The 13,521-nt window shown below is 33.4% G+C and overlaps 1 protein-coding gene across 1 annotated transcript; it reads right to left on the bottom strand.

The window, feature by feature from the left end:
• Positions 1-12,226: 12,226 nt before the first annotated feature.
• Positions 12,227-13,192, bottom strand: LOC113425640 (olfactory receptor 14A16-like). Its single transcript, XM_026687863.1, has one exon. The coding sequence runs from the start codon at positions 13,190-13,192 to the stop codon at positions 12,227-12,229; it is 966 nt and encodes a 321-aa protein (XP_026543648.1).
• Between the last annotated feature and the right edge of the window lie 329 nt (positions 13,193-13,521).

Below are 13,521 nucleotides of genomic sequence, written 5' to 3'. Positions count from 1 at the left end.
AATTTCTGGCAGCATATTTAAATCAAAAAAGAATCACTTTTAAATGGCTTATTCCAGAAGGAATGTTAGTGTCGTGGAAAGAGAGGAAAATCAAAATAGATGCTATGGAAAAAGCCCAGGATTTTTACGAATGGATGGTGGGCCCACAGGAGCAAAGTAGTAGGGAGGAATTGGACACAAAGTTTCAAGAAGAATACAGTGGACATAAAAATAGAACTGGAACGGTAGGAAACCAAGAAAATACCTATCCACAACAAAAGACAGAAGGAACTACATCAACACAAGCGCAAGAAGATAGAGGAATTGTTACACGACAAAAAGCAAAACAAAACTAAATAGATGGGAGAAGAAAAAAAATTACTATCAATAAACATAAATGGTTTAAATTCAACAATTAAGAGAAAAAGGATATTATCTAAATTAATTAAACATAATGCAGATATAACGTGCCTGCAAGAAACCCATATAAAGAAGAAGGATGAAAAATATTTAGAATGCCCGAAATTAGGAAAGTTATTTACCACACCAGCAGATGAGGAGAAAAAGAAGGGAATCGCAGTATATGTGAAAGAGGATTTGAAATCTGAGCTAATATGGTCGGACTTAGAAGGAAGGACTCTGGGTTTGCAGATCTGGATTAATGATATTCCAATTCTTTTAGTAGTAATATGGAGTAGTAAAATGGAGACCAAAAAGAGTTTTTTAAACACCTATATGGAAAATTGGTTGAATTGCAAAAAAGAAATATTTGCATGGTAGGGGACTTCAACTCCATTGCTGATTTCCAAAATGATCACAGTAATGCCAGGAAGAATAAAAAGGGGAAGAGAGGCTCCCCAAGATTTGTAGGAAATGATGAAAGAGTTAAATCTGACAGATATATGGAGAAGATTACATCCTGAAAAAGACAATTTACATTTTATTCAAATCCCGCCAAACATGGACACGGATCGATATGGCATGGATGAGTGGGGAAATAGCAAACGAGACAAAAGAAGTGGAAATTTTGCCTAATGAATGGGCAGACCATAATCCAATACAGGTAATATGGAAGGGCAGGGTAAAACCAAAGAAAAGATGGACCTTAAACACTCAATTAATAAGAGAGAAAGAATACATTAATAAATTAAAGGAGGAATTGAATTTTTTATTAAAGAAAATGATAATGGAGAAACCACGAAACAAAATGTCTGGGATACGATGAAGGCGGTTATAAGAGGCACAACAATCTCTTATAACGCCAAGAGAAACAAGGAAAAATATTCCCAACAAAACAAATTACAACAAAGAATTAAGGAGCTAGAAACCCTTCTACAAAATAACCCAAAAGAACCCAAACTGCAAAATCAGATAAGTATAGCCAAACACAAACTGAATTTAATTGATCAAGAGAAAATGACTATGAATTTGAACTTAACCAGACAAATCTATTTTGAACATGCCAACAAGCCAGGAAGATGGCTATCTTATAAATTGAAAAAAAAGAAAGAGAAGAGATTGATATACCAGTTAATAGATAGCAAAGGAGATACATACCAGGAAATAGAACAGAAAAAGAAATCATTCATAAATACTTTGAAGATTTATACAAAAGAGAGGATGTCAGTGAAGATAGAATAAGGAATTATCTAGATGAAGTAAAGGATAAGGCAATTGGGGAAGAAATGGCTGAACTATTAAATAAAGACATTACTGAATCAGAATTGAAATCAGCAATAGAGAGCCAGAAAAATAATAAAACCCCGGGCCCAGACGGGATCCCAGGGGAGCTGTACAAGGCAATAGCAGATCAAATCGGACCACTTATGGTGGAAGTCTTTAATGACGTTTTACTGGCAGCCAGGATGCCGGACTCATGGAGGAGGGCGTTGATCTCGCTGATCCCGAAGGAGGATACAGATCCCAGATATATAAATAATTACAGGCCGATTTCACTTTTAAATACTGATTACAAAATATTCACACTTATTATAGCAAACAGATTAAAAGGATCTTAAATTTGTATATACATGTAGACCAAAACGGATTTCTCCCAACTAGGCAAATAAAGAACAATTTAAGAATAGTATTAGATGTACTAGAATTTTCTACGAAGCTCACCCCGAGAAACAAGTAGCACTTATGTTCCTAGACGCAGAGAAAGCTTTCGACAATCTAAATTGGCAATTTTTAATTCAAAAAATTTAAAATTTGAATTTGGGCACCAAATTTGAAAATATTATAACAACTATATATGATACACAACAAGCTAATATAATAGTGAATGGGGAATGCACCCGCCCAATAAAGATAGAAAAAGGAGTGAGACAGGGTTGCCTCTCTCCCCTGGTCTTCATATTAGCATTAGAGACATTATTAACACGAATTAGGCGGAATTCAGATATAAAGGTATTAACAGTTAAGAAAGAGGAATATAAATTACAAGCATTTGCGGACGACATGATTTTCTTCATTGAAGAACCAAAAGACAGGGGACCAAAATTGATGAGTGAATTAGAGAAATTTGGAGCAGTAGCTGGACTTAAAATAAACAAAAAACAAAAAACAAAACAAATTAATGACCAAAAACCTAACAGAAAAACAGAAAATAGAACTAAAAGAAATAATGCATATACAAGTGACAAAGAAAGTGAAATACTTAGGAATTTGGCTAACCCCACACTGTAAGACACTTAAAGAAAACAATTATGATAAACTGATACACCAGGTAAAGAAAGATTTAGAATCGTGGGGAAACTTCAAATTTCACTACTAGGCCGAATTGCTACTATTAAAATGAACATTCTCCCTAAATTCTTGTACCTATTCCAAACGATCCCAATTAAATTATATAAAAAGTTTTTTTGAAGAACTCAATAGAATAACCCTGAAATTTATTTGGCAAGGGAAAAAACCCAGAATAAATGTAAAAGCAATGCAGGATATGAAGAGCAGGGGAGGGTTAGCATTTCCAAACTGGGAGTTATACCATATGGCCACCTCGTTAGTTTGGTTGAAGGATTGGGTGAATTTAACCAATAAAAGAATACTATTTCTAGAAGGCCACGATTTACAAATGCTTTTCTATGGGACGTAGGGAAAACCAGTCAAAAATATTTCCATAGACATTTAATTAGAGACGCACTATTAACAATTTGGAGGAAAATAAGGAAAAAACATTATACAAAAGTACCAGTATGGATTTCAACAATGGAGGCAATGATTCACCCAAACAATTTGGAGCTTACCAAAATGATTAAATACAAAGACTTATTAGACCCACAAGGAAATTTGAAACCGAGGCTGGATCTTCAGGAGCAAGGACATAAAATTGATCAATGGGTTTACCTTCAGATTCAAAGCAGATATAAACAAGACAAAAAAGAATTCGGAATTAATAACAAACTGCAACAGTTAGATAAAATTTTATTAGGATCAAATAAAAAAACATAACAAAATTTTATAACTACTTATTAGAAACAGAACTAGAAGAAGAAATTGTAAAAGGAAATATGATTGCTTGGAGTAAGAACGTAGGGCGCAGCATCACATTAGCTGAATGGGAGAAAGTTTGGGGCAGAAACAAAAGATTACCAAATCGGCAGCATACAAGGAAAATCTTTATAAAATGTTTTATAGATGGCATCTCCCCCTTCGAGGTTAGCGAAGATGCACCCCAACATGAGTCCGCATTGCTGGAAGTGTAGGAAAAAAAGAAGGAACCTTTTTCCATATGTGGTGGTCTTGTGCAGAAACCCAAAAGTATTGGAAGAAAATCAAAACTTGGTTGGAAGAAATCACCAAAGAGCAGATCGAATACAAACCAGAGTCCTTCCTACTAGGGATTTTTGATAAGCAAATTTCCAAAAAAAGCCAAATACATAACAATACACATTTTAACAGCGGCCAGATTAGCCTTCGCTCAACACTGGAAACAACATCAAATTCCATCAGAAGAAATGATTATTGAAAAAATCTCAAAATGCGCAGAAATGGATAAATTGACTTTGGCGCTAAAAAACAAAGACACTTCACTATACTACGATAGCTGGAATTGTTGGTATAATTGGATTGACCAAAGATAAATTATATATCATAAGGCATAAAAGAAAAGTATCAATCCATAATAACGAGGTAGTGATATAAGTTAAAAACAGGTGTGGTTATATGACACAAGTTAAGGTTATGAAAACAAAAGAAGATCTTGCAAACTGTTAAAATAAGAATACTTTTTATCTTGTAACCTCTTTCTTTCTTTCTTCCCCCTTTCTTTTTCTTTCTTTTCTCAAAATTCTTTCCCTCTCTTCCTCTTCTCTCTTCTTTCTTTTTCTTTCCTTTGCTTATTTGTGTATGTATTGTGACTGGTTTTAATTGTAAAAATTAATAAACTATATTTATATATATATAAAAAAGAGTGGTATCATCTGCATATCTGAGGTTGTTGATATTTTTCCCAGCAATTTTAATTCCAACTTGTGATTTAACTAGTCCTGCCTTTCTCATGATGTGCTCTGCATATAAGTTAAATAGGCAGGGTGACAGTATACAGCCTTGCCAAACTTGTTTCTCAATTTTGAACCAATCTGTGTCCAGTTCTCACTGTTGCTTCTTAACCCACATATAGGTTTCTCAAGAGACATATAAGTATTCCCATCTCTTTAAGAACTTGCCACAATTTGTTGTGATCCAATCAAAGACTTTACCATAGTCAATGAAGCAGAAGTAGATGTTTTTTTTCTGAAACTCCCTAACTTCAGGATCTGCCATGATCCAGTGTATGTTAGCAATTTGATCTCTAGCTCCTCTACCTCTTCAAAATTCTGCCTGTACTTCTGGTATTTCTCTGTACACATACTGATGGAGTCTGGCTTGTAGGATTTTGAGCATAACTTTGCTAGCAGGTGAAATGAGTGCAATGGTGTGGTAGTTTGAACATTTTTTGGCATTGCCCTTCTTTGGAATTTGTCTCAACATACGCCCACATAAAAATCATCACAATGACATAATCCCCAATTATAACTTCAAAAAAGGCAACTATGATATTATAGACAGTGATCTCTCATCCCTTGATTGGCAATCTCTATTCACTGGATGCAATAGTGTTGAAGACCATTACAACATATTTTTACTTGAAGTCAAAAGAGTCATCAAACTATATGTACCAATAACAACTCCGAAAACAAAAAGAAAAAAAAGATTACCCATAACAATAAGAAAACTTCAATCCCAAAAGAGATCACTCTGGCGGAAAAACAAATCTGGTCACGTTGCCAATTTCAAAAGCCGATACAAAAATTTATGCCACCAGATAAAGACTGAATGCACCAATTATCATATTAAACAAGAAGAAAACCTTCTACTGTCAATTTCACCCACGCTTTTTACAATTTTGTAAACAACAAACTGAAAGACTCAAGGTCCATCCCACCCATGATAGGACCTAATGGTAAAGACTGCAACGATGACACCATTAAAGCCAACATCTTTAACACATTCTTTGGCTCAGTATTTGTAAACAGCAATGGATCATGCTCAGTATTTCCTAGCCGAACCACAGAAAACTACAATGATCTAATACATATTGATTTTACAGAAGACAATGTTGAAAAAGCACTATGCAATCTGAAACCATCTCTATCTCTTGGACTGGATGGAATATGTGCCTACTTCTTAAAAAAGCTATCCACTGCCATAGCCGAACCTCTAAGCATAATCTTTGAAAAATCTTTCAGGACTAGCTCCTTGCCAAAACTATGGTCACTAGCCACGGTCATCCCCATCTTCAAAAAGGGAGACCCCAGCCTAGTTGAAAATTACAGACCAATCTCCTTATGCTGCATCACCTGTAAAGTCATGGAATCAATTATTAACCAATCCATTATCCTCCACTTAGAGACAAATAACCTACTCTCCAATAAACTATTTGGTTTCAGAAAAAAAACCTATCCTGTAATTGCAACTCTGACACTGCAAAAACATATGGACTACACAACTTGATCAGGGCAAAACAATAGATGCAATCTACATAGACTTCTGTAAAGCCTTTGATTCAGCGGTACACAACAAACTACTCCTAAAACTAAAATCTTATGGTATCTCTGGACAACTGCATAACTGGATAGAAACATTCCTGTCAAACAGACAACAAATGGTCAAAATTGGGAGTGTCCTATCAAATTCTGTACCTGTCAATAGTGGTGTTCTAGGACCAACTCTCTTCATACTCTACATAAATGACCTCTGTGATCATATTAAGAGCAACTTCATTCTCTTCACTGATGATGTAAATCTGTTCAACACCACAGACAATAATGCTACCCTTCAAAAAGACCTCGACTATCTATCAGAATGGTCAAACAAATGGCAACTTCAAATCTCAACAAATAAATGCTCTGTCTTACATATTGGCAAAAAAAAAAAATCAGAAAATAAAATACAAGCTGAATAGTCAAGACCTTGTTGATGATCCAAGCTCTGTAAAGGACCTTGGAATACTCATCTCTAATGATCTAAGTGCTAGAGCCCACTGTAACTACATAGCCAAAAAGGCATTAAGAGTTGTTAACCTAATCCTACGTAACTCTTTCTCTGGTAATATCACAGTACTAACTGGAGCATACAAAACATTTGCTAGACCAATTCTCGAATACAGCTCATCAGTCTGGAACCCACTCCTCTGCTCGTTACAGAATACCTTATGCCACCAGACTTGAAATTCTAGACCTAGAAAACCTTGAATTACGCCATCTTCGGTCTGATCTAAGTATGGTATATAAAATACATTGCAATGACTAACCTGTCAATGAATACTTCAGCTTCAATCATAACAAGCTTCTGATTCTGACTCAGTTTATCTCTGAAGACTGAAGGTATTAAAGTCATTATTTTTTTAAAAAAAACAGTCAGTTTATGAAATATTTTATACACTTTAGTAAATTTTAATGATCAATTTGCTATAGAAGAGAATACAATTATTTATTGGCCAAGTATGATTGGATGCATAAGGAATTTGTCTCCAGTGCATAAACTCTTAGTGTACATAGAAGCAACAAATGATAAATTATGATCATAATCATAAATTATAAATTATAAAATACAACACTCAGTGATAGTCACAGTATACTAAATAAGAAATCAACATAAATCATAATAGGATATTTAATTAAAAATAATCAACCTAAATCATAAGATACAAACAACAAAGTGACAGTCACAAGAAGCAAAAGAAATAAGTAAAGGAAAGATGAGAAGGATGATACTAATACAGCCATACTGGGTGATTTGACATATATGCCATATAACAGTGTTGTGGAATTATTCATTTAGCAAAGTGATGGTATGGAGGGGGGGAGAATGTCCTTGTACCTAGTTGTTTTGACGTATAGTGTCATCTTGAAGGAAGAAGTTGAAAGTTTATGTCCGGGATGTATGGCATCTGTAGAAATTTTCACAGCCCTTTTTCTGGTTCATACAATTTCTAAATGGAAGGCAGGCTGGTTGCAATAGTTCTTTTCTGCAATTATAACTATCTCTTGATGTCTGTGCCTTGTCTTGTTTGGTTGCTGTGCCAAACCAGACAGTCATAGAGATGCAAATGACAGACTCAATGATTTTTTTGTAGAACTGTAACAGCAGCTTCTGAATAAATTCATACTCCTTATGAAATATTATAGATAAAAATGGTTTTTAAAGCATTTTGCCATGTTCATTCTGTTATGACATGATGCAGGATGTTGAACATTTTTGTAGAACAAAAAATGAGTACAAATGAGTACAAATTCTTAACTACATTTAGAGCTTATAGGAGCCTGAGCTGCCCCTTAATAGCTTCATGTCTGGAGTACTGAATAATCAAGTTAAGTTCTTGTTGAATGCATACACATATAAAGTTATTAGCAAATAAATCCCATCCATTTAACAGACAATCCTTCACTGATGATTTGATATATCCTCATTGCTAAATTTCTAATTTTAATTTTACCACAATTTTGATTGACTTACAAATCTTGGGCATTTTATTTTTCAAGATACTATTTCATTATCCCATGAAATTATAACTGCATGAGGAGAACAATGATGAAATCCCAATAAATTGAAATGCTTTTGCCCCCTTCAATATGAATAGGTATTCTGCCCTGAGCAACCATTTTTTTCACCAGTTTATTCAAACTAACAGCATTGGTTTTCTGAAAAGGTAAAAGGGGGATGCAAAGGGTTCTTAACATTATATTGTAGGTGAATGTAATCTCAGGTAATCATCAATATTTTGCCATACAAAAAGTGGCAATTAGATTCCTACATCAAATAAGAACATTTATTCTAAAGTGTTCAGATTGTTACCAGTAAATTTTTGAACACAGTAAAATCTCCATAATTGTTCAAATCCTTTATTGTATAGTACTAGGATATCTCTAACAATTCATACAATAGCTAAAATCTAATCTGCCCATCTGGTCTTATCATGTAGAAATGGCCTGTTATGATCTCCACCTTTTGACTTTTTCCTGTTATGACCTCTTCTCTCAAGAGGAAGATCAGAAATTGGGTTTTTAATTCATGATCTTTTACGGAACATTTTCCCTATGACAGTATTTTACAGATACATTTTGTCATGAGATTATAGGGATTTTGAAGACCGATTCATTTGTAAAAGTTAATGTTTCTGAGTCTTGGTAGAAAGCAATGGCCTAGGGAAATATGGAAGGAAGGATATATTCCCAATGAAGAGAAGAAAGTTATGAACCAAAGATTGATGAATATAGACAGATGTACAAAACAGCATTCTCTCATACAAACACCCCCAGAAGGCAGACGGACCATTTTCATTAGGATGGTGGAACAGAATATTGGATATTTTCTTTATCATTCAAAAAAGAATAAGGGCAGCTGCATGAAGAACAGTTCCTAAAAATGATTCCTCCCTTCTGGGGATTTGAGCTGATTTTCTTCAACAACAGATTGGTTTCCCAATCTGATTTTGTAAGAAAACATTGGGGCAAAATTGACTTTGGGGGCAGGAGCATAATAAATTGACATTTTTTAAAATTCTTCTGAAAAAATCCCAGTAGAAAGAACTAAGGTTCCAATTCAAGCTTTGTATTTATTTGTTTGTTTGTTTGTTTATTTGACTCTTCATTGGGCATAATGTACTTACAAATTATTTTATCCTATAATTTTGGTTTATTACTTGCCTAAAATCTGAAATTGAAGTAGGTACTAGCTGCATTAAACAGAAGATCAGAGAGCATTGCTTAAAAACATATACTTCAAACAATTCAACTCTACCTTTCTAAAACCCAGGGTATAAATAAATAATTTATAATATCCTGCAAATTTTATTCTAACTTCTTTCCCACCCCTCCCTTTCTCCTATGGGCTATTCCAGGTTTTGCCAAAAGAAATTTGCTTGTCAGTCAAAGTCCTCTAAAAATATCTTCACAATAAATGAAACATTATGGCAATTCATTGCCACCTAGGTAACATTAATGAATGATTGTAGAAAAAAAATAATACACCAACATAACACACCATTCCTGCATTTATATGCATATATAATAAGCAAAATTGTAAGATTTTTCCACATAGCATTAAAAAGTAAATGGAAAAAATAATACATGCATATTTTAAAGCATAAAACTTCTTAATAATTTCATTATTGCTAACCTTTCTCTATATTCAACATATATAATAATCTATAATTATGATATAATTATATATGAAATCATTATTTTCCATGCTGCATCATTAATCAATTTATATTACATTAGGTATTTAATGGAAGAGATTTATTTATTTATTTATTTTAACAGACTTTATTCAGTTTTTCACATTAAAAACAAAAATCTCTTTTTAGTGGACAACATATTTCCGGGTCATCATCTTTACATACAAATATGACAGAGATTATACATTGATATATGCATACTTAATTCTATTATTACCTTTTCCATTCCAAATTTTCAGTAAGGAGAGAAACAAACACATTAATTCTAGCCTCTTTCATTAATCTCAATCAATTTAGTTTCATTTCAATTATTTCAAATATAATCCTTTAGTATTTGTTTTTAAACATAAAGATAAATAATATGTGTTTGCCTAATAAATAATAATAAAGTTTAATTCTAAATTCTTTCATTAATCTCAATCTAAACATCTTTTTATTTCATTTCAATTATTTCAAATATAATCCTTAATATTTATTTTAAAAATAAAAATAAACAATATATATTTGCCTAATAGTGGTAATAATGAAGTTACCAATGTCTCTCCTTGCTTTTAATAATCTATATTAAACTTATTAATTTAGCTGGTTCTTTAGTCTGTCATATTCCCTTTCCATTACACATTTTTTATGAATTTTAAATTAATACAGATCTTAACACACCCACACAAAAAGAAAAAAGAACAAGTATAAGTTTCCGCTCTTTTACTATTTTGAGTGTGACACCTTAATGATTAGAATATACCTTTATTCCCTCATCTTAATTCCCAATAAACCATTAGTCATTACATCTTTTCAATTGGATTCCACAGCATATTTCCCCCCCTCCTTTAATAAGAGTTATCAGTATCTATATTACCCTATTTTCTAAATATTTTTAATTGCAGAGATATTCTTATTACCCCTTGTCACCCTGCAGAATCCCCTTTTTAATTCATCAACCATTATCTCTGAAAAAGCAATTTCTTTTCAGCATTTTACTAGTTCTGTGTTTCTTTCTTTCACATGCCTGTTTCTTACTGCTTCTCCTCCCCCTCTTTTCCCCATGTCTTTTCTCATTCCAATTTATCTCTTTCTTAATATCTTCCTTTCCCCTTTTCTGCTGAGTCTTTCTGCATTTCCTGACTTCACAAGTATTCCTTCTTTTAATTGTAAAGAAACAATTTCCTTTCAACATTTTACTAGTTCTGTGTTTCTTTCTTTCACATGCCTGTTTCTTACTGCTTCTCCTCCCCCTCTTTTCCCCATAACTTTTCTCATTCCAATTTATCTCTTTCTTAATATCTTCCTTTCCCCTTTTCTGCTGAATCTTCCTGCCTTTTCTGACTTCACAGGTATTCCCTCTTTTAATTGCTTTCTTGAAACTCAACTTTTTAACCTTCCTTCTTTCCCCACTTCTTTGTAGCGTTCTTTGTGTTAATTGTCTATTTAAAATGTCTTCTCCTTGAGTCGATTCCTCCTCCTCTGAGAATCTTTCTTCTTGTTCTTCAATCGCCATTTCCATTTTTTCTAGCATAGAGCAAAGTGATTCGCCTCTTTCCTAGTAATTCTAGGAATTACTCTTTCCTATAGTAATTCTCTCATATTTTTAAGTTCCATTTTTAATTCCCGAAGAGATATCATCATTCTTATATTTTATGATCGTTAAAGTCCACAAAAAAGAAACCACTTTTACTTTCCTTCTTTTTTCTTTCAGTTTTTTAAAGTTCTCAGCTATTCCAGTCCAGGGTTTATACCAAAACATCAATCAGTCCCACAAACAATCTTTCCTTCCTTGCTTTTTCCTTTATTCTGGTTCTGCTTTCACTTTCTAAAATTCTTACTTTGTTTCAATATTTCTGTAATGTTGTATCCACACCAGTTCATTCAAAAACAAGATGCTTTCCCTTTTATTTGAACTAAATTTTTATCAAAAGGTGACACTCTCCATTATACAAAGTCTTCACTTTTTTCCCCTATATTTTTATTTAAAGTTTTTCGAACATCAATATTCCAACACAATCCAGTCTCCAATTTGTAAACTTTGTTATTATTATTCTTTGACAATCTTAAGTCCAGCTTTAGTTTTATACTTGTTTATTCCCAAATTATTTTAGTCCAATTTCATTAAATCTTTAATTCCAGCTTCTTCCTTTCCCGGTTCGAAGCCCCATTTAGCTGTCAAAAATATTTTTCTTTTTTTCTCTGTCCCTTTGTAATTTTGCCGCTCACTTTTCTTTTCTTAAAAATTCTATGTTACCTTAATCCCAGGGTACTTTTATTTGGTTATATTGCCCAGTTGTCCCGGTTCAGATGTTATCCACCTCTTTCTTCCCTCCTGCACAAATCTTAGTCAAGCTGAGTCATCCTCTTCGGGATGGCCAATTAATAGAAGAGATTTATGTTACAATTATAGGCTGATTTACTGAAGAATTATACCTGGTAAAAATAAATTCTATCTTGATAAAACATGCATAACAATGAGAAGCATATGCTTAATTTACATGAAATGTATGAGTTTTTGATAACAACATATCTACGTAAAGCTTACCAGAATAGTTGAAACCAAGAATGATGTTTGCACAAGGAATTAGGACAAATATTGAGCATTTGTTTCCAGAATGCCATTTTGAGTTCCTTATTTCTCATGCTATAAACTAGTGGGTTTAAGAGTGGTGGTACCAAACAGTAAAATACAGATAGAAATGGATATAAAGCTGAAGTGGTAGTGGATGTTGGACCGAAATAGGCAAGGGTACCACCTACTGTAAACAGACAAATGACTGTGAGATGGGGTAAGCAAGTAGAGAAGGCTTTTTGTTTTCCTTGAGAGGATGGGATTCTAAAAACTGCTCTGAAGATCTTCACATAAGAAAAAGCAATTAGAGCAAACTGAATAAATCCTAAAGAGGAACCAAAGATGAGAGTCCAGAATTCAATGAAATATGAATCAGAGCAGGAGATTTGGAGTAATTGAGGAATGTCACAAAAGAATTGATTGATGATTCTGGAACAGAAATCCACCGTGAATAAATTTCCAGTATAGAGCGTAGAGTAGAAAAGGCCAACTATCCATGCGTTGGTTGCCATTTGGATACAGACTTTTTTGTTCATTGCCATCTCATAATGTAATGGATTGCAGATGGCTACATAACGATCATATGCCATGACACCAAGGAGGAAGAGATGAGACATTATAAAGAAAACAAAGAAGAAAACTTGACAGAGACAACCAGAATAAGAAATAGTTTCAGTGGATATCAAAGAATTCAATAGTGATTTAGGAATTGTGACAGAGATGGAGCCAAGATCTTGGAAGGATAGGTTGGCTAGAAAAAAATACATGGGTGAGTGAAGTTGATGGCTGTAAAGAATGACAGTGATAATAATGAGATTCTCAGTGAGTGCCACTAAATAAATAACTGAAAAAGTGATAATATGAACTATTCTTAATTCTTCAGTGTCAGGGAATCCATGCAGAATGAATTCAGCAACTCTTGATTGATTGTCCATAGTGCTGTTTTTGCTTTGCAGTCTGTAAAAAGAACTCAAAGACCAGACTCCTTTTCAATGCACTAGGATTCAAGATGGACTGGAACACTATGAATACCATTTTCTCAGACCTGGCAGTGCTAGAGAGATGAGAACAAGTTCTATCCATGAAATGTCTGTAACTATCCCCAAGGAGTTCATTTCTCAGTTGATCAGTACTGAATGAAATTATGTGTTTGAAAATAGAGTTCAAATGTTAAGTTTGCTTTAATCTAAACATCCATTATTATAATAACTTTCAAATTGTATTAATTGGGTCACAAGAGATTTTGTATGGTTCAGTCCATTTT

This window comes from Notechis scutatus, chromosome Z (genome assembly GCF_049901735.1).
Source record: "Notechis scutatus isolate UNSWTSFEM ecotype Mainland chromosome Z, rNotScu1.2, whole genome shotgun sequence".
NCBI classification, from domain to species: domain Eukaryota; kingdom Metazoa; phylum Chordata; class Lepidosauria; order Squamata; family Elapidae; genus Notechis; species Notechis scutatus.
The sequence above is the reverse complement of the archived record's forward strand: the minus strand, read 5'-3'. Positions and strand labels throughout refer to the sequence as shown.

Bases quoted from the DNA above. Each gene is read 5' to 3' on its own strand.
- LOC113425640 (XM_026687863.1), bottom strand. From the start codon at position 13,192: ATGGACAATCAATCAAGAGTTGCTGAATTCATTCTGCATGGATTCCCT.